Source organism: Triturus cristatus, chromosome 7, assembly GCF_964204655.1.
Source record: "Triturus cristatus chromosome 7, aTriCri1.1, whole genome shotgun sequence".
Lineage (NCBI taxonomy): Eukaryota > Metazoa > Chordata > Amphibia > Caudata > Salamandridae > Triturus > Triturus cristatus.
The window spans coordinates 1,154,455,673-1,154,478,074 of NC_140590.1; the positions used below are offsets into that span (position 1 = coordinate 1,154,455,673).

Below are 22,402 nucleotides of genomic sequence, written 5' to 3' on the forward strand. Positions count from 1 at the left end.
CGGTTGGCCTACTCAAAGGCTGGTTTGCTGATCATACGTGTTTCCTTCCAAGTTGTCGGCAAATTGTAGTAGTCTTGAAGTCACACCAAACACAAAATAAGTAAAATATCCATTCTTATTCCACACGATAACAGGTCAACAGGATAACACAACAAAGTGAAGTGTCGAGCTATTGGAACAAGCTTCCCTTAGCTGTCCGTAAAATTCAGTCATTGACTATCTTCAAGAAGCAATTAAAAACTTTCCTGTTTTAATGTTCTATGCGTTGCTGATATGTTCATCTCCCTCATTCCCCCAGTTAAGCGCCTAGATGCCCCAGGGTAAGTTGTGCGCTCTATAAAAAATCCTTACCATACCATACCAATGCGATGAAAACCTTCCCAGCTATGTCCCTGTGATGGTTTGAATTCTATGTATTTATGTGCACGCTGAATACTGCTGGTGCATGCGCATGTTCTCGTGCATGCTCATGTTTATTTTGTAACTGTTCACTGCATGCGCATGGCACCCGCCTGTGTAAATAAACATTTATATATTTAATTCCGCATTCTCGTGCATATCAAAGACCTTTTCAAAGTAAACAAAGCAAAACGAATTCATTTTGTTACAGGTGCGGTTCCAGATCTCATTTGGGAGATAGTCCACTCTGTACTGCTTTGGGTAAAAGATGTACTAATTGCAACAAAATAGGTAATTTTCAAACAGTTTGTAGAAGCAGGAAAGTGGTTAGGGTCAGCAGTCTTCAAACTGCTGACCACTTTCACAATTCTACTTCTGATTCAAACATACCTCTGTCCAACGATGTAGAAAGACTTATGCTTTCTTTTGACTCTCAATTTTTAACGCCCTCTCCTCATAGAGTTAAAGATCCTTTCTGTGAGGTTACCGTGGGCGATCATGCTCTTGACATGATGGCAGATTCTGGAGCACTTGTCACCATAGTCTCAGATATGTTATTTGAAGAACATTAGTCTTCTCATAAATTAGAGACCTTGGACATCATTCCTAAGGCCTATCGTGATCATATCATTGATTTGTCAGGTTCTTTTATTGAGTCTATACCATGCCTAGGTCGTAAAATTATACAAAAGTGTGTGTTGCGCCTAAAGGTAAGAATATTGTTGGATGGCAGGATTTGGCCAAAATGGGTCTCAAGTTAGTGCCTGGCTCTGATAATCCTGTTCAAATTAATGAAGATGTTTCTTCCATTTCCCAATTTTCGCAGTGTGAAATTACTAATACTGTTCTTGACTTTCCTGATGTTTCTTTTAGAATTATCTCTGAATTTCCTGATGTTTTTACTCACAAAACAGGAAAAATTTCAAAAGTTGAACATGTGATCAAACTGAAAGCTAATGCAATACCAATCTCTCATACAATTAGAGCTATTCCTTTGAGTGTTAGAGATGATCTCAAACTTTTGTTAGATAAACTGGTTACTGAAGGCATCATCACACCCACTGAATCATCTGAATGGGTTAGTCCCATTGTAATTGTTAGTAAAAAAGATCATTCTATTCGTTTGTGTGCTGACCTTCGCTCACTCAACAAAAATATCATACTGAATTGTCATCCTTTACCCAGAATCCAAGATTTATTGTCAAACATTGCTTGTGCCACTTGTTTCACTATCTTAGATCTGCGATCAGCTTCTCGTCAAATTCCTCTTTCTGACTCCTCTACTGACCTCACCACATTTGTCACCCCATTTGGGGCGTATACATTTTTAAGGTTGCCATTTTGCGGGGGAGCTAGGTGGCGCACGAGTAGAATGGCCGCCTTCGAGTGAGGCTCCCACAGGCTGGCTGCACAATCCGTTAGTTATCCTGCTCCACCCGGAGAAACTTTGCTGAGAACCGCAAGCTGTGGTGGTGTAAGTCTGTGGCGTCATCCGGTACCCGGCAGGGGTGTCTGACGGTTGGCTTGCACTGGCGGACGATCGGCTGCTCTTTTGGCGGAGGGCAGAGGAGGCGCTTCTGGAGCTGGGCGACGGCGGAGGACTCTACGCGAGTGGCGGGCGGCAAACGTGGCTGCCAGGCCGCGCTCCGAAAACAACCGAGAACTGCATCAAGATACGCGCTGGGCCCCCCGCGGACGGAATCAATCGGCTGTGGACAAGGTCGGGGCTCTCTGCACAGGCGACAGGAGAAGAAAGGTACGCGCGCTGGTCGGGCTGCGGGAGGAGCGGACATAGTGGATGCGGCCCGGCCGGAGCCTAGAGGAGCGGGAGAGTCCCCGGTGTGCAGTGAGTGGAAGCGGGAGTGAAGGAATATCGATTAGCGGCGGGCTGCATGCACGGACAGCATACGCTGGGAATATTTGGATGAGGCACATGGAAAAAAGTGCTCAGTCGAGCAGGCATTGACGCACTCGGGCAAGTCACCAGCGGCACTGCTGGGGGAAAGCCGCGGCAGCACGTACCCGCTGTACGGGTGGTAGAAAGCCGGGGAATTACATGTGAAGAAGCAGAGGGTATCGCTGCACTACGGGTGGATTGTGCCATAGTCGCTCCTCAACGGAGATGAGAAGTTACATCTGAGTCAACTCCCTGCCTGAGGGGCGCTTGGTGGACTGGACTGGGGCGACTAGTCAGCCCGTTTGGGAGCGGTGGTGCGTAACTCCCATACTTGCCCTGAGCTGCTAGGAACGCACTGCCCTGTATGCACTACCAGAGATAGGGGCCAACAACAGCTACCTTCCTCATGGACTACTGAACTATCTTATAGTGCTGGAAGATGTATCATGTATCACGGGGTAATGTGCAAGCGGTGTGGTGATCGGCGGCGGATTCATTGGGGCTGCTAAAATTCCTGCAGAGAGGAGCTGGCGGGTAACTATGGGACTAACAACGGCATAAGTGGCGTGCTCAGAGATACAGTGTGAGAATAGAAGGTCGGGAGGAGCGCTGGTCCTGGAGTCTTACTCATTGATACCGCAATGGGGAAAACAGATGCTCGCCAACAGAGATTAACCTTTGAGGCCAGAAAGTCGGTAAAACAGCCGCAGATGGAGGTGGCACCGGGGGCAGAACCCTCACAGCCGGAGCAGACGGCAGCCCCAGAGGAGGATCTGAAAACAATCTTAACGGAGATGCGGCAAGAGTTCGCGGCCATAGCAGGCAAAATAGACACAATGCAAAAACCAAAGGGAATGATGGACGGAGTGTTGAACATTGCAAGCACTCACCCCCAGTCAACTGAGCTGGGTTTAATCCATCACCGTTCTTTAGCCCACTCTGCCACCCCAGTTCAGACATAGCCATATGCAAATCAGTCTGACCTTGTGCCTCATGGGAACAGTCCAACCCGAACTGCCAAGCCATGTCTTCCCTGGACCGGAAACAAGCTTCCTAGGACCGGTTTCTGGCATTTCAGCCGTCTTCAGCCAGGCTTGCTTGAATCCAGTGGCAAAGTGAGCAAGGGACTCACGTCTGAGCATACCCTGCCAACTTATGGCGAACAAAGCAAGAACCAAAGGGAATGATGGACGGAGTGTTGAACATTGCAAGCACTCACCCCCAGTCAACTGATCTGGGTTTAATCCATCACCGTTCTTTAGCCCACTGTGCCACCCCAGTTCAGACATAGCCATATGCAAATCAGTCTGACCCTGTGCCTCATGGGAACAGTCCAGCCCGAACTGCCAAGCCATGTCTTCCCTGGACCGGAAACAAGCTTCCTAGGACCGGTTTCTGGCATTTCAGCCGTCTTCAGCCAGGCTTGCTTGAATCCAGTGGCAAAGTGAGCAAGGGACTCACGTCTGAGCATACCCTGCCAACTTATGGCGAACAAAGCAAAAACCAAAGGGAATGATGGACGGAGTGTTGAACATTGCAAGCACTCACCCCCAGTCAACTGATCTGGGTTTAATCCATCACCGTTCTTTAGCCCACTCTGCCACCCCAGTTCAGACATAGCCATATGCAAATCAATCTGACCCTGTGCCTCATGGAAACAGTCCAGCCGAACTGCCAAGCCATGTCTTTCCTGGACCGGAAACAAGCTTCCTAGGACCAGTTTCTGGCATTTCAGCCGTCTTCAGCCAGGCTTGCTTGAATCCAGTGGCAAAGTGAGCAAGGGACTCACGTCTGAGCATACCCTGCCAACTTATGGCGAACAAAGCAAAAACCAAAGGGAATGATGGACGGAGTGTTGAACATTGCAAGCACTCTCCCCCAGTCAACTGATCTGGGTGTAATCTGCCACCCCAGTTCAGACATAGCCATATGCAAATCAGTCTGACCCTGTGCCTCATGGGAACAGTCCAGCCCGAACTTCCAAGCCATGTCTTTCCTGGACCGGAAACAAGCTTCCTAGGGCCGGTTTCTGGCCTTTCAGCCGTCTTCAGCCAGGCTTGCTTGAATCCAGTGGCAAAGTGAGCAAGGGAATCACGTCTGAGCATACCCTGCCAACTTATGGCAAACAAAGCAAAAACCAACACTCCGTCCATCATTTTCTTTGGAACTGAACTGGAACAGTCCAGTTTGGGCTGGACTGTACCCATGAGGCACAGGGTCAGACTGATTTGCATATGGCCATGTCTGAACTGGGGTGGCGGAGTGGGCTAAAGAAGGGTGATGGATTAAACCCAGATCAGTTGACTGGAGGTGAGTGCTTGCAATGTTCAACACTCCGTCCATCATTTTCTTTGGTTTTTGCCTTGTTCGCCATAAGTTGGCAGGGTATGCTCAGACGTGAGTCCCTTGCTCACTTTGCCACTGGATTCAAGCAAGCTTGGCTGAAGACGGCTGAAATGCCAGAAACCGGTCCTAGGAAGCATGTTTCCGGTCCAGGGAAGACATGGCTTGGCAGTTCGGGCTGAACTGTTCCCATGAGGCACAGGGTCAGACTGATTTGCATATAGCCATGTCTGAACTGGGGTGGCGGAGTGGGCTAAAGAACGGTGATGGATTAAACCCAGATCAGTTGACTGGGGGTGAGTGCTTGCAATGTTCAACACTCCGTCCATCATTTTCTTTGGTTTTTGCTTTGTTCGCCATAAGTTGTCAGGGTATGCTCAGACGTGAGTCCCTTGCTCACTTTGCCACTGGATTCAAGCAAGCCTGGCTGAAGACGGCTGAAATGCCAGAAACCGGTCCTAGGAAGCTTGTTTCCGGTCCAGGGAAGACATGGCTTGGCAGTTCGGGCTGAACTGTTCCCATGAGGCACAGGGTCAGACTGATTTGCATATGGCCATGTCTGAACTGGGGTGGCGGAGTGGGCTAAAGAACGGTGATGGATTAAACCCAGATCAGTTGACTGGGGGTGAGTGCTTGCAATGTTCAACACTCCTTCCATCATTTTCTTTGGTTTTTGCAAAATAGACACAATGACCACCCGCATGGATGTGATAGCTCGGAAACTGGAGGGCCACGAAACGTGCCTAACGGAAGCGGAACAGCGCATCTCCACCACAGAGGACACTATTGCCCAAGTGCAAAAAACCACTGAACAGCTTGAAAAGCTGCTTAAAGTGATTGTGGCGAAGAACGAGGACATCGAAGCGCGCAGCCAAAGAAATAACATACGCGTTTTGGGTATACCAGAAAGCACCAACACGGGTAAAATGGAAGATTATGTTGAAAAACTACTGACGGCTGTGGTGGGGAAGGAGGCTCTTTCTTCGCAATTTATTGTAGAACGCGCTCACCGATCCCTCGGGCCACGGCCTCCTCCAGGCGGAGTCCCTAGGCAAATCATTGCCCGTCTATTGAACTATAGAGACAGAGATGTAGCCTTACGTGTAGCACATATGACGGAGTGACATTCACCATGTACCTGGATTTCACTCTACATGTGCAGGAGGAGCGTCGTCGGTTCCTGCGAGTGAAGCAGAAGCTCAGACAGGCTGGGATTGGCTATGCGCTAATGTATCCGGCCCGTCTCCGTATAACGCACCAGGGTACTCAAAAATTCTTCACTGCCCCACATCAGGTGGAAGACTATCTAAAACAGATACGGCGACAACATAAAGCGTCGACACCGCTGGGCCAGTCAGAGAGATCTCCCTCGCCGGAAGTGGAGTGACCAGGGTCACGGACGGAGTTGGTAGGATATGAACACATACATTTGGACTAGGGCCAACGACAATGATTGGGATGCTGCAGGGGGAGGGAGAGAGCAGCTGCTGCGGCGAACGGCAGATAGGACAATCACTAGATCATACATTACAAGAGGAGCTACATATTCTGAGGTAACCAGCCACCCTCGACGTCTGTTATGGGGCCAGTGGATGATGCTACTGGACCTGGGCTGACCAGAGGTCTTCGTGCGCCACCCAGACACACAGCCTCAGAGGGGACTACCCTATGTTTGTTCGTTGCTGTTTCTCTGTTTTCCCATATGCCCTTCCTTAAATTGGAGAGGGGTGGAAAAGTCCTGTTGACTGACATGGGAGAGCAGAGGGGGGATGGGATGGGGGGTGGGTTCATTTGTCCTGGCATGATTGGGATGCTCCAGTGGGAGGGGGAGGAAAGGGATGGGGGAGTTAATGGGTGTAATGGAATGTGCGTACAGATTGTAAATTATGTGCAGATAGATCTTCGAGTGTACAAATGCAGAAACGCAGGTTTACAGAATATACGGCATCTAGGGGTACCGAATCCTGATGGCGCAGGAGGATAGGCAAATGATCAGGATAATGTCTTGGAATGTTAGAGGCCTTGGGGACCCGAGGAAGAGGAGGCAGATCTTGGCATATCTGGATAGGCAGCAGATACAAGTGGCACTGCTACAAGAAACTCATTTAGATCCGAATGCTACCGCTCATTTTGCATGCAAGTGGGCGGGTTGTCGCCAGTTCTCCTCTTACTCCTCCTATGCTCGAGGGACAGCAATACTATTCAAAAAGCAAGTTCGGTTTGAACAAGCAGGGGTTCTCACGGACACGCAAGGTAGATATGTCATTGTCTGGGGCAGGTTAGGTATGGACTCCGTGACAATAGCAAATTGCTATGGTCCCAACACAAATAGCCCCGAGTTTTTCACAGATCTATGGAGTAGGATACTGACCATAAGCTCCACCCACATAATATGGGGGGGTGTTCAATGTGGCATTGTGGCCACATCAGGACCGGTCAAATGCAGCGATGCACCATAATGCCAAGTCTAGAGAAGTACTACGTGGTATTTTGGAGGAGGGAGGCCTCATAGACAGCTGACGGCACCTGCACCCGCAGGGAAGGGAGGGCACGCACTTCACTTCATATAGGGGAACCTGGGCGAGGATAGACTACTGTTTTATGTCCAGAGGGCTGGGGCCCAGCATTAAGCAGGTGTCGCATTTGGCTAGGACATTTTCGGACCACTGTCCGGTAAAGGTATCGTTCATCCCACCGGGATATGCCAGTCCAAGGCCGCGATGGAGATTACAACCCACGGCGTTGTTAGACACTGTGTTTCATGCAGAGCTGAAGGAAGAGATTCACGACTTCTTTGTCAGAAATAAGGGGTCAGTGGATAGTTTCGAGGTAATTTGGGAAGCCTTCAAGGTGACGGTCAGAGGGATTTGTATGTCAAAGAGTTTTGGTGCACTACGAGATATACAGCGTACACTCAGACGTCTAGAGGGGGAATTAAAAGAGTTGGAGAGGAAGATGGGGCAAGGAGAAGCAGGGCAGGCACACAGTGTATTTCGGAATAAACTGACGGAATACGAAGCAACTGCGCAGCGCGAATTGAACTTCCGCGGGAGATACTGGAGGGAGATACTGGATAGCCCACAAATATGGGGAAGGGGAGCGCCTGGGGAGAGCATTGGCGGAGATGACACGACATCCTGGCTTCAACACCTACATACCGGAGGTACAGGGCCCTGAGGGTGCCACTCAAAGGGACACATTAGACATTCTGGAGACATTCACTGCACATTATGGCGCACTATACACATCTCAGAGACAGGGGGCGCTTAGATTGGAGGAATTTCTAGGAGAGGTCGCACTCGCGTGGCTAGGGGATGCGCAGCAAGAGTTCTTATGCCATCCATTTGAATTGGACAAAATAAGGGAGGCAATCATGCAACTAACAAATGGAAAGGCGCCAGGGTCGGACGAGTTGCCGGCTGAGTTTTATAAAGCTTATATTGATATTATGGCGCCGGTCCTAAAGGAGGTATATGAGATGGGAATGTTGCCGCCTTCGATGAGGGAAGCAACGGTCACATCCTTGTTAAAACTGGGGAAGCCCTCTGATTCCTGTGACTCATAGGCCACTGTCGCTCATAAACTGCGATGCCAAAATATTAGCCAAAGTACTGGCTAATCGCTTGTCCCTGCTAATGGAGAATCTTGTGCTACCGGACCAGTCAGGGTTTGTACCGGACAGGTCGACTTCGCACAATCTCAGGACGCTGTTCTCATTAACGCAAACAGTAGATCCTGACTTCCCCCTGGCTGCGGTTTTCCTTGATGCCACAAAAGCGTTTGATTCAGTAGAGTGGGATTACCTGTTTGGAGTTTTGTGGAGGATGGGATTCCCGCGACTGTACATGTCATGGCTTCAATTACTATACCATCAACCCACGGCCCGAATACTGATAAATGGCCATTTGTCCCCCCCAATCTCCATCTCCAGAGGCACCCGTCAGGGATGCCCGTTATCACCCTTACTATTCGCTCTTGCTGTTGAACCGCTAGCAACCAGGCTGAGGCAGGTTCATAATGATAAGGCATTCCGTTGTTGTATGCGACAAATATTAATATCACTATATGCAGATGATATGACATTATACATAAGAGATCCGCAGAACAACATAAATCCCATATTGCGCTAATTCATACGATTCGGACAGCTATCTGGTGTGGGGATTAACTGGGGAAAATCCCAGGTGTTCACGCAGGCGGTGACCCCTTTCCCACTGGACTTCCCACTTTAATGGTGCCAGGATGAATTGCGATATCTCGGAATCTGTGTAGCTAGGGATAAAGACGAAACTATACGCGCAAACTATGGTACAGCTATTGAACGCCTGAAGGGCAACATTACACGCTGGATGGCACTGCCCTTGTCCATGGCGGGCCGAGTGTCGCTCATTAAAATGGTAATACTCCCACAATTCTTGTACCTATTTCTCAACATTCCCTATCACCCAGGACGTTTTTTTTTCACCACACTGCGCTCTGAGCTAATACGATTGGTGTGGGGAGGCAAGCAGCCATGGTTAAAATGGTCCATATTAACAAAGCCATATGAGCAGGGGGGGTTGGATATGCCTGACTTTGAAATGTATTTCCTAAGCGCCCAAGCGCACTATGCATATTACTGGATACACCCCCCGCGATACATGCCACAAGTAGCGGTAGAAGATTGGCTTGCTGATCCGATACCTCTTAGCGGTATCATATATAGCCCACTGCCTGCACTGACACCGCAATCCACCACCGTCACATGCACGGTTGCAGCATGGCACCGGATAAAGACCCTACTGAATGTGCCCCTCCTTTACTCCCCTAGAATGCCACTTACATATCACCCAAATTTGACACTATTTCAGGAAAGGGGGTTCCAGGAAATGTGTTGCAAAGCACAGATTAGCATGTTGGGGGATCTTTTTCGTGAGGGAATCTTCATTAGGTTAGATCAATTCCTGCCGACAGAAGCTCGCACACCACTAGATGTTTTCTTATATGTGCGGCTGCGACAGGGTATGAGATCACTTCTCCCGGAGTTCCCTCAGGAACCTATGAGATTAGAGCCACTGCATCAGATGTTGCGGTCTGCGGATGGCAAACATCTGGTATCCGGGTTATACACCACGACACAAGCACTTAGGACTGGAACAGATGATCGGTCCAGACAGCGCTGGGGGGAGGATTTGGGAAGGGACATCACCGCTGAGCAGTGGAGGTATTGCTGCTGTTAGAAATGGGGGTCTCTGGTTGGCACAGGTATGCACTTGCGACAAGCAGGGACTCTCAATTCTAAGTCAGAGTAAGGGGATCACCCTTTTAAATAACCCCTGCTCACCCTTTAGGTAGTGTGGCGCAAGCAGTCAAGACTATTCTCAGGGCATCATAGGTTAAGCATTTGTGAACACATACAGTAATACAATGCTTAACCTATGACGCCCTGAGAATAGTCTTGACTGCTTGCGCCACACTACCTAAAGGGTGAGCAGGGGTTATTTAAAAGGGTGATCCCCTTACTCTGACTTAGAATTGAGAGTCCCTGCTTGTCGCAAGTGCATACCTGTGCCAACCAGAGACCCCCATTTCTAACATTGGTGGTCAGCGGTGAGGATTTGAATTTGCATTTGTGATTCATGTACAGTGATTAAGTGAACGCCACGTAGTGAGTTCAGACCAATTACGCAACCACACAGTATTGATTTTTTGTTTTGCTGAAGAATCTCCACTTTAAGAAACCATGCCTAGCCCAGTCAGTGGAGGCGGAGCGCCCTCTATATTCTCTGGAGTTGATGACATAGATTGGGAACAGGAGGCACTGAGGAAGTGCACAAATGAAGTCTTGAAAGGATATCTCTCCAAGTACAGAATTAAACAAAGCGGATTAACAAGCAAGGATCAGTACATAAAGGCGCTGAGGGCCTGGTTCGAATCAAAGTTCCCAGAGAATGCACGGGAGGTGATAACCCCAGAAGGTGTTTCTGAGCCTAGCAGAGGCCTGTCGCCAGAGGAGATGGCCGATAGGAGTGCTGCACGAGCACATGAAGTGGAGATGGCAAAACTGCAAATGGAAATGGAAAGACAAAGGCTGGCCATGGAGCATGAGGTAAAAATGAGGGAGTTGGATATCAAGGCCAAGAGTTTAGACCACTCTCCCTCTGGTGGCAGCAATTTAACAGAGTCAAGGGTGCACATTCCTAAAGATGTAGTGAAAGAGTATTATAAGCAGGATGAAATTGGGCAATGGTTCAGGGCCTATGAAGTAGCCATGTCCTCCCACCGGGTCCCTCCCTGAGAAAGATTGGGGAGCGGGGTTGTGGGGAAGGTTCCTGAGTGAGGGGCGGGACACATTGCTAGATCTCCCCTCTGATGTCCACACATCCTATCCACACATGAAGGAAGCTCTGATGACAAGGTATGGGTTAACTCCTGAGTTGTACAGGCAGAGATTTAGGGATTGCACCAAGAAACCTGGTACCACTTATGTAGAATATGTGACTTTTTTTTCCAGAGCTCTAGATGGTTGGGTGAAGGGTAGCAAAGTGAATGATTACCAAGGGCTGTTTGATTTAATTGCATGGGAGCACTTGTCTGATAATTGTTTTCCTGAGCTACGCCAGCACCTGATCGATAGCAAGCTGACTAACCCTAGGAAGCTTGCTGAGGAGGCGGACCGCTGGATCAGCACCAGGGTCCACAAGGGTCCCATGGGAGGCCCCACCAAAGGTGTTCAGGGTCCCCAGCAGAAGAGTGGGGGGGACAAGGGTAAACAGAGGGAGTTCTACAGAGGGCCCCAACGTAATTCCCAAGGGAACCAAGGGAAAGGTTCTCAGCCACCCCCACCCCCGAAGCAGACCGGGGCCCCGACAGGTAACCCTGTTCAAAGAGGGCCCCCCAGATGTTACAAGTGTAACAACCTGGGGCACTATTCCATGGATCCCAAGTGCCCCATGTATGGTAAACCAGCACCCTCTGGTGCTCCACCCCCCAAGCAGGTGAATAGTGTAGCCTTTGGGAGGGAGGTAGATGTCCAAGGGGCGGGGGATCCCGTACAGATGACCCTAGTCTCATTAGGAGACAGTGAGATGGTCGCTGAGGCCCAACTGCCCCCAATACTCAAAAGTATGGGCAGTGGGTGACCATAAATGGCCGAAGGGTGGGAGCTCTTAGAGATACAGGAGCCAGTGTGACTGCTGTCAAGCAACACCTGGTGTCTCAAGAGCAGGTTGTCCCACATGCATTCTGCCGTGTTGTCAACGCCGACAACACAGAGAGTCCGTGTCCAATGGCTCAGGTTCCCTTTGAGTGGGGGGTCTCTGGTACTCTGCAAGTGGCTGTGAGAGAGGCCATGCCTGTTGATTGTCTCCTAGGTAACGATTTGGAGAGCTCCCCTTGGGAAAAGGTGGAGAAGACAACTCACCTGAGGATGGTGGGTTTACCTGATTGGGCGTGCGTGACCACACGGTCGATGGCAGCCAGTAGGGGTGTTGAAGGGACCCTGGAGCCTGAGGGAGAGGCCCGGGAACCGGCCTTAGGGAGAGGGCACAGGAGGCACGGGAATCCGGCTCCTGAAGTTCCCACGGCCCAGGAGGAAGCAGACCTTGAGGGGGATGCCCTGGAGCCTACCGGGGAACAGATAGCCGAACTGGGGGACCTGCCTGAGCTGACCCATTGGCAGCAAGAAGGAGGCCCCACCAGGGAGGAATTCTGCAGGGAGCAGAAGGAGTGCCCCTCTCTAGTGGGTATGCGGCAGCAGGCTGCAGCCCAGGCCAATGGTGATCACTCCGGTACTCACTTGATCTACTGGGAGAACGACCTCCTGTACTCAGAGCCTAAGGTTGCTGAACCTGGGTCGGCCCGTGCGCTGGTGGTAACCCAGAAGTTCAGAGCCTTCCTACTGGGGCTGGCTCACGACGTTCCGTTAGCAGGGCATTTGGGGCAGGACAAGACCTTTGAAAGGCTTGTCACCCACTTTTATTGGCCTCAAATACGCAGGAGTTCTGACACTCACTGCAGGACATGCCAGACTTACCAGGCAAGTGGTAAGAGTGGAAGGAAGCTCCACTCCAACCTTTCCCTGTGGTCAGTACCCCATTCCAGCGAGTGGGGATTGACATTGTGGGGCCACTGGACCCCAAGACAGCCATGGGCAACAGGTTTATCCTGGTCTTGGTGGACCATGCCACCCGGTACCCTGAAGCCATCCCTCTGAGGACAGTGACGGCCCCCGTGGTGGGACGAGCACTGATGGGAATTTTCTCACGAGTAGGATTCCCTCTAGAGGTGGTGTCTGACAGGGGGACCAATTTCATATCGAAATATATGAAATCCCTTTGGCAAGAGTGTGGTGTGACATACAAGTTCACCACCCCTTACCATCCCCAAGGAAACGGGTTGGTTGAGCGCTTCAACCGAACCCTAAAAGGCATGATTATGGGTCTTGAGGAACCCATGAGGCGTAAGTGGGACGTCCTCTTACCATGCCTTCTCTTTGCGTATCGTGAGGTGCCACAAAAGTCTCTGGGGTTCAGTCCCTTTGAGCTTTTGTATGGCCACCCAGTACGAGGACCTCTTAGTCTGGTCAAGGAAGGCTGGGAGCAATCTCCCAGGAAACCTCCCCAGAATGTATACAGTTACATGCTGGCTTTCCGGAACCAGACTAGGCGTTTCAGGCAACTTGCTGAGGCAAACCTGGGAGCCAGCCAGGAGGCGATGAAGAGGTGGTATGACCAGAATGCCACTCTGGTTGAGCTTCAACCTGGCCAAAAGGTATGGGTCCTGGCCCCTGTGGAGCCTTGTGCACTCCAGGACAAGTGGACAGGACCCTTTGAGATTGTGGAGCGCAAGAGTTCTGTCACCTACTTGGTGGACTTGCAGTCTCCGAGGAACCCCTTGAGGGTCCTCCATGTCAATCGATTGAAGCCCCACTTGGAGAGGTCCGAAGTGGGCATGCTCTTGGCCACAGATGATGGGACGGAGGAGGATTCTGAGCCTCTTCCTGACCTCCTGGTAGCCTCAGAGCGAGACGGGTCAGTGGATGGAGTTAACCTCTCACCCACCCTGACCCCTGAGCAACAGGATGACTGCCGCCACCTGGTAGGGCAGTTTCCTGACCTGTTCTCCCTGGTTCCTGGTATCACAGATTGGTGCGTCCATGATGTGGATACAGGAGACAGCTTACCTGTGAAGCACAAGGCTTACAGGGTAACTGACAGGGTCAGAGCTTGCATCAAAGAGGAGGTCTCAAAGATGCTTGCTCTTGGGGTGGTTGAGTCCTACAGCAGTCCTTGGGCCAGCCCAGTGGTCTTGGTCCCAAAGGCTGCCTCGCAAGGTGCCACACCCGAACTCCGGTTCTGTGTGGACTACCGAGGACTCAATTCGGTCACGAAGACTGACGCGCACCCCATTCCCAGAGCTGATGAGCTCATCGATCGGTTAGGGGCTGCACGGTACCTCAGCACGTTTGATCTAACGTCTGGGTACTGGCCTTGACTGATGGGGCCAAAGAGAGGTCCGCATTCTCCACACCAGATGGGCATTTCCAGTTCCGGGTTGTGCCATTTGGGATGAAGAATGCCCCTGCCACCTTCCAGAGGTTGGTCAACCAGGTGTTGGCTGGGCTATCCGAGTTCAGCGCAGCATACCTGGATGACATCGCAGTGTTCAGTGGCACATGGGAAGAACACCTGCGACATCTCTGGGAAGTGTTGATGGCACTGCGCAAGGCAGGCCTCACGATCAAGGCAAGCAAGTGTCAGATCGAGCAGGGTTCCTTGGTGTACTTGGGACACCAAGTAGGGAGCGGCCAGGTGGCGCCCCTACAACCCAAGATAGAAACCATCCTGGCGTGGGAGCCCCCAAGGACCCAGACGGAGGTGAGGGCCTTTTTAGGACTCACAGGGTACTACAGGAGGTTTGTCAAGGGTTATGGCAGCATGGTTGCCCCCTTGACAGAGCTGACTTCGAAAAAGCAGCCCAGAAAAGTGATATGGACTGACACCTGTCAGAAGGCCTTTGACACCCTGAAAACTGCCATGTGCACGGCGCCCGTGCTCTTGGCTCCTGACTTCTCCAAAGAGTTGCTTGTGCAGACAGATGCATCAGAGCATGGTGTAGGGGCTGTTCTCTCACAGATCACTGAGGAGGGCTTTGACCAACCCGTAGCCTTTATTAGTAGATGGTTACTTCCCCGGGAACAAAAGTGGAGTGCGATTGAGCGAGAAGCATTTGCGGTGGTCTGGGCATTGAAGAAGCTAAGACCCTACTTGTTTGGGTCTCACTTCCGGGTTCAAACAGACCACCGGCCCCTCAGATGGTTGATGCAGATGAGGGGTGAGAATCCTAAGTTGTTGAGGTGGTCCATTTCCCTACAGGGGATGGATTTCATGGTGGAACATCGCCCCGGTACAGACCACGCCAACGCTGATGGTCTTTCCAGACTTTTCCGCCCTTGTGATGAGAACTCCCTTGGGTAGGGTAGTTCTCTCCACATTTCAGCTGGAGGGGACACGTGTTAGACCTGGCACTGTTGGCGTGGGTCACCCTTCCATTTTTGTTTGTGCCTCAATGTATTTTTGTGCTGGTGTTAGCTGCTCAGGGCACTGTGCCACTGCCATCCAGTGCCACAGTGCAAGTGCTCCCTATGGTAAAATTTATTATGTGAATTGACTTCCATGTTTGGCTTATTTGGTTTACTATCAGTCCCTAGTATAGTGCACCAGGGGTGCCAAGGGCTTGTATTTCAAAATGTTGCTAGTGGGCTTGCAGCACTGGTTGTGCCACCCACAGAAGCAGCGGGGTAAAATGTGTCTAAGGTCTGCCATTGCAGAACCTGCATGCAGTCTGGTACTGTCATGCTGACTGGGCAAGTGGCCCCACTTGCCAGTCCCTAAACCTTCCCTTACCTTCATATTAGCACCCCTATGGTAGGCCCTAGGGCAGGGTGCATTGTAAGGATAAGGTAGGACATGCCCTGAGGTGTGTGGCATGTCCTAATAGTGAATTACAGCCATTTTCGTTTTTAACTATTGTAAGGCTACCTGCTCTCCATAGGCCAGAATGGGCTGCTAGATTATAACACTCTATAATCCTAGCAGGCTCAGGAAGCATGGTAGAAATTTGTGTTTAGTATGCCTGAACTCAGAATAATAAAATACATCTTTTAGTAAAGTTTGTTTTAATATCCTGTGTTCGCAAATGCTACTTTTAGAAAGTTAGCATTTGCTTGCTAACCATTTCAGTCCGCCTCTGGAGGGGAGGGCTAGCTTCTTTGTGTGTAGCTTGAGTGACAGGACTGGGAAGTTCCATGAGACAGGCTGGGGCTGCCAGGTGGTGAATAGAAAGATTACACCAGGATGGGTGGGAGGAGTGCACCTTGACTCTGAATAGGACAGTGCTCTGCCTCCACAATGCTGGCTCCACCCCCTGGGGAGCGTCTGATGTCTCTGCCCTGCCTGCTGAAAGAAGAAGCCAGAGTCTCCACAACAAAGTGCTCCTGACTGAAAAGTACTGGACTGGGATTATGCAAAGGCCCCCCTGGCCTGTAAAGACAAAAGAAACTGAGTATAAATGTAGGAGCCCTGCTCCTAAGAAATCAGATCCTGATTGAACCACGAAGGAACTCTGCCTGACTAGAAGGACCTGGAAGAAGCTGAAGGAGGAGTAACTTTCCCTGACCTGGGGGATTGGCCTGCAGTTGGTGCCTTGCTGAGAAAGGAGAGGAAAAGACTGAAAGAGACTTTGTACTTTGTTTTTCAACTATCTCCAAGGGCTTGGAAGAAGAGCTTGCCCCCTGAACTGAGTCCCAGGACCATTGGACTCATCTGCCTTCAAAAACTGAGTTGCCTGGACAATTCTTGCTTGTTTCCCGCTGGATTTGGCCCCAGTACGCCTCATACTACATCCGCCACGAAGCCGTGTCTTTGCCGCCCGGCACCGTGTGTCTACGCTGAACCGAAAGCGTTTGTACGCACCGTATCCCTCCCGGCTGCATTGCACCTAACCTTCCCCGCCGATTCGAGACGTACATCCCTGGCTGCCGAACCCTGTACGCCGGACTCAAGCTTCGCTGTCCTGCAGGTACGGTCCGTACGCTGCCAACGTACTGCACCGTGCCGTACTCGGAGCCGAGAAGCCGCAGTACGCTGATCCTTCCCGTACGCTGTACGGCGCCGAGAAGTGTCGCCACCGATCCGCACCGAAGGTACGGCTCGAACGCCGTCGCCACGGACTCTGCAAGCTGATCCGGATCATCCGCACGTACCCCTGAGGGTCCCGTACCAACGCCGCGTCCCGATGCCGCGACCGGACCAGACCGAGTACGCTGCCAAACTACGACCCGGACCCATCAACTTGTCCCGCACTGTCCGTCATGGACCCCACGAACTTAAGGTACTTTGTCCTGTTCGCACCGCAGTGTGCACGTCCCGGACCCCGGAGTCCGCACCGATTGTTTGACTCGTACTTTCTTTGTTTTTAATGCGGACGAGTCGTACACCCAGGTACGAACCGTACAAAGCCTGAAAAGAAGCAGAATTGAGTAAAAGAAGCCTATGTTTGCATTTTAAGCCTTTTTGCAAGAACATTGAACTTTGAAATAATACTGTGGTCATTTCTAATCGTTATTCTGGTCTTGTGCTAAGCCTTATATAAAGAAACCTATTTTTGATATAACCTTGACTGGTGTCCATTTGTGGTGTGTCATTGTATTACTGTATGTGTTCACAAATGCTTAACCTATGACGCCCTGAGAATAGTCTTGACTGCTTGCGCCACACTACCTAAAGGGTGAGCAGGGGTTATTTAAAAGGGTGATCCCCTTACTCTGACTTGGAATTGAGGGTCCTTGCTTGTCGCAAGTGCATACCTGTGCCAACCAGAGACCCCCATTTCTAACAGCTGCCTACAGACGGAGCAGATATCGGCTAGTAGTCGGCTCCGGGTAATTCACTTTAAATTCTTGCACCAGTTGTATTGCACGCCGGTTAAGAAGATGCGCTTTAAGTTGACTGATAATGATCGCTGTGAGAGGTGTAGAAGACCGGGAGCGGGGTTCCTGCATCTAGCGTGGGAATGTGCGAAAATAGAAGAATACTGGAAACAGGTGTTCGTGGCACTGGAAGAAATGATAGACGTTCATTTAGGCAGAGATCCAACAGTTGCGCTTATGGGTTACACGGCGCAGATACCCAAACATTGCAGAAAATGTGTTGCTATATCGCTGTTGCTGGCGAAGCGTAAGGTGACTTGTCGATGGGGCAGAGGCAGAGCCCCGAAATTTAAGGAATGGCTGGCGGACATAACATATTGTCAAGAACAGAATAACACTTACGCTGAACTGCTACCACGAACATCCCAACGCAGGGACATATGGGGGCCACTGGTGGGATACCTGCTCTCACATAGCAACGAGGAAACAGCGGCAGCGGGAGATGTTGTTGTGGAGAGGGGGGGCAAGATGGTGGGCTTGCATGACTCAGTAGACATGATTATATAGTGCCGGATGGATAGAGGGACCAGCCAGGTTGAAGAGCACTCACTGCATACTGATGGACCTGGAAAGGATATGAGTGTCTTGATGTTAATGCCACCCCCTACAGTTCCATGCATGATGTGTAGAACATGCTGTCTGTTCCTAGATGCCTCAGATATTGCATAGATGTAACTAATGAACCTGTGATAATAACCATGAGAACTGTATTGTAGTCTGCATACACTGACCTGTAATTGATTATTGAATCTGTTAACCACGCGATATTGCACTACTATGTATAAGCATTAAACTATAAATAAAGTATTAAAAAAAAAAAAATAATAATTGAAGGCATTCAATATGTACAGGCATATCAGGATGAAGTGATAATGTTTAAGGAATTCTGAGTCACATTGGGCACTGAGTAATGCAAGTTCATGGTTGATTCTCTTGAATACTTAGGTCACACAATTTCAGCTTCATTTTTAGGTATGACCGAATACTATTCCAGGTTTATTTCAGGTTATGCACAGATTGTTCAACCACTTCGTGCACTACTAAAAATAAATTCAAGTTTTTTGTGGAATCAAGAAGCACAGCAAGCTTTTGACCTAATTAAAAAACGTATTCTTGTGGCTCCTGCACTTGCTGCCTTTTCACCTGGTCATAAATGCACTATTTCAGTAGATGCAAGTCAGCATGGGCTAGGAGCGGTTCTTTGCCAATGGATCAATGGTAAGGAAAATACCATTGATTTTTCATCCAAATCTTTAACAACTGCGGAGAGCAGCTATAGTACAATCTAAAGAGAGGCTCTAGCTTGCTCTTGAGCGGTAGAAAAATTCTAAACATTTATTTAGGGCACCTATTTTGAAATGTATTCAGACTATAAGCCATTAATACACTTACTTAATGGTAATGGCACAGGGAAAGCATCAGCAAGACTTGTCCACATACTTTCACGTTTACATGAGCACAATTTTCTTATAAAGTACATTTCTGGTGGACACAACGTCAGGGCTGACTGTCTTTCTAGATTGCCTTTGGAAGATGATTCTTCTTCATCCAGGTTTGATGATGTTGAATGCGTTGTGGCGTCTATTGAGGATTTTATTGGAGATATGTCTTGTATCACTCAGGAAGACTGGCTAAAAGCTTCAGAAGAAGACAAAATTCTCTTGGCAGTCAAAAATATGATTGTTTCTGGCTGGCCAAAGGAACGATCATTACCTGCTCCTTTAAAATCTTTTGTTTAAGTTAATTTAGGAACTTTCTGTTGTTGAAGGTTTAATCATGCGAGGTAATCTTGCTGTTCCTCCGGCTTCTCTGCATTTTAAGATTTTTAATATAGCACACGAGGGACATTTAGGTGTGGGTGCCACATTAAGAAAACTGAAAGAAAATTTTGCGTGGCCTGGCATGGATAAAGACATTTCTAATTGGATTAATTTATGTCAAACTTGTCTTTTGTCCGAAAAACATTGGAAGACCATTAAAACCCCTTTACATAATGTTCCCGTTCCAGAGGAAGCATGAAGCAAAGTAGCTCTTGACTTTGCAGGACTGTTTGAAATGTTATCTAGTGATAAGAAATATATTATTGTTTTAATTGATTATTTTTCTAAATGGGTAGAGTTTGAGTTTTGTTCGTGACCTAACACCTCATCTGTGATCAGTTTTCTCTCAAGGGTATTTCTTTCAGAAGGATTTCCTAAAGAACTGGTCACAGATAATGTCTCTCATTTTACCTCTTTATCAATGGACAATTTTCTTACTGCTCATGACATTAAACATTTAGGGGTGGCGTCATACTCTCCGTCCTCAATTGGCCTGGTAGAACGCATGAATAGATTAATAAAAGAGGGTATTCAATCTGCTTTGGCATCTAATTCTCCAGTGGATATTTTCTCAAGAAAAATATATGGTCTTATCTCAACACACCTCATTCTTCCACAGGTGTTTCTCCATTTAGACTTCTCAAGAAGAGAGATTCTAATGGTACTCTCTGTCCTGCTTGGTTGAAACCCCTAAAAAAGGAGGATAATTCATGTCTTGTATGCAAAGATAAACAAAAATGCTTAAGAATTTTGCAGCACAACACTTGTCACAAAAGAAAAGGTTTGACACAAAACATGTTAACACTCAACATGATTTTCAAGTTGGTGATTGGGTTATGGTGAAGTCTCCCAAAAGGGTTAAAAAAGGTCTCGAAATTTTCCCTTCCTGTACAAGTTCTTAAGCTTGTAAATGGTTCTCTGTTTATGGGCTCTAAAGGCTGGTGGAACAAAAGAATGATTGTCAGGTTAACTCCTGGTCAGGCCTCTAAAATTTTAACCTACAAGAATACCGATCCACATGATGATCTACACTTCTCACATTTTTCTAATGAGTCTTCATTTGAGAAATCCCTCACAAACAACAATATTGATACACATGTGTCAATGCGTCCCTCTCCCTCCATGTCTTTATCTCAACAAGTTGGTTTCAATTTGCCACCATCTGCTGTCACTTTGAGACCTTCTCGTAATTGCTCTGTTCCCTCCAGGTTTAAAGATTTCTATTTGTGCTAGATCACCAACTTGTGTCATGGTTCATACACTCTTCTCTGTTCTTACTTTGTTTTTTGTTTTTTATAGGGGGAGGGTGATGTGATGGTTTGAATTCTATGTATTTATGTGCGCGCTGAATACTGCTGGTGCATGCGTATGTTCTCGTGCATTCTCATGTTTATGTTGTAACTGTTCACTGCATGCGCATGGCACCCGCCTGTGTAAATAAACATGTATATATTTAATTCTGCATTCTCGTGCATACCAACTCCTCTTTGAGGCACAAATGGCTCTAACTGTCATTACCTGTTCGTGCTTCAATGAGGACGGATGCACTCCAGTGGTGTTTGCTGTAACTTCAATAAAGGATTTCAACTTTATTCAAAGACGTCTTTTTCTACTTGATTCGACGTCCTACCGATCTTTTCAGTCCCGCAACATTCCATATCTACAGTTTTACACTACACACATTGTATAATGGAACATTACCTAAAGTGCTATTCTATTATGTTTTCCTAATGCATTGGTACAAAACAACAATGTGCATATTTGATGTGTAAAATGGCTCTGCAGTTTCGTTTTATGTTCCTACATCTCCTTCCCATCAGGTTCTGGTTTCTCCTGTCTACAACACATATATTTTGGTATTCTGATCAATCCATTGCACTTGGTGACTGACATACTCCTGCTGTAATGAAAAAAAAAAATGAAATCTTGAAAACGTTGAACTCTCCTTGGTGGTTGGTTATCACTATTTCAACGTACCCTAATATTTTCAAAAATGTGTTCTAGGTACGGAGATATATTTGCTCAGAACACTTCAGAAGTCATTATTTCCATTGTAGCTATTTGTCTGGGTACAGCGACGATTAGCGGAATGATCATGGCAGGGATGAGTTCATTGGCTTCAAATAGTGATGCACGAAGAGGACAGTATTACTACCGTCTTAAGAGTATACAAAAGAACATGGTATGTATTATTCTAATAAAATTTTGTTGAACATGCCGGTAAGCCTCTGATATGTGTTTGCAATATGGATTGTACCTATTCATACCAACCTGTCTTTGCCGCATGTTCTCTCTGACGCTCATGTCATAACAATGGATATGACTTAAGTATCTGGGCAGACGTCGGTGTTGTAGACAGGGAGAGTCCGCTGGAGAGAAGGGCACTTGTGCCGAGGCTAATGTGAGCAGAAGCACCTAGGAGTCGGGCTATATAAGCACAGCGAGAAAGGCACAAGAGCGAGTTTGAAATTACCTTAAAGCACCAGGCCAGAGCTGGGAGGCCGTTTTCCCTAAATTTTTCTTTTTGATGTTACCTGGACAGATTAAAAGAGAGAATCCTTTATTAGATTATCGCTGGTGAGGGAAAGGACATTCATGGGGTGGATTTTATGTGGACAAGACCCAGTGTTTTTTGTGGTAGAAAGAGAGGTGAGTTTGGGAAGAAAAATAAAGGAAAATGAGAGTGAAGGTTGATAAAAGGTATCCGGGCAGGCAATTACACCTACTCCTTTTTATGGTTTGACTTACAGTGCAGTTGTTGCCAAACTATTATGTGAGCATCACCAAGAGAAAGGAACTTTGGCTCCGCTCACATGTTGGGCTTCAGAAGGACACAATTTGATTAGGCAGGAGTTGTATGCTTCATCATAATCAGACCGAGCTGGATACAGTCTGCGTATGTTACAGTGATTAGTTTCTCGTTTACTTCCAGGTACACAATCCATGCTCAGGTAGTCTAGGTTGACATATCAG

General features: G+C 48.4%; 1 protein-coding gene across 1 annotated transcript in view; it reads left to right on the top strand.

Annotated features, from left to right (window-relative positions):
- Positions 1-22,402, top strand: part of LOC146811310 (cyclic nucleotide-gated cation channel-like) — a 215,616-nt gene that overhangs the window by 30,899 nt on the left and 162,315 nt on the right. The window contains exon 3 of the mRNA XM_085615054.1: positions 21,434-21,611. Within this exon, the coding sequence (XP_085471180.1) occupies positions 21,434-21,611 (178 nt within the window). The remainder of the gene's footprint in view (positions 1-21,433; positions 21,612-22,402) is intronic.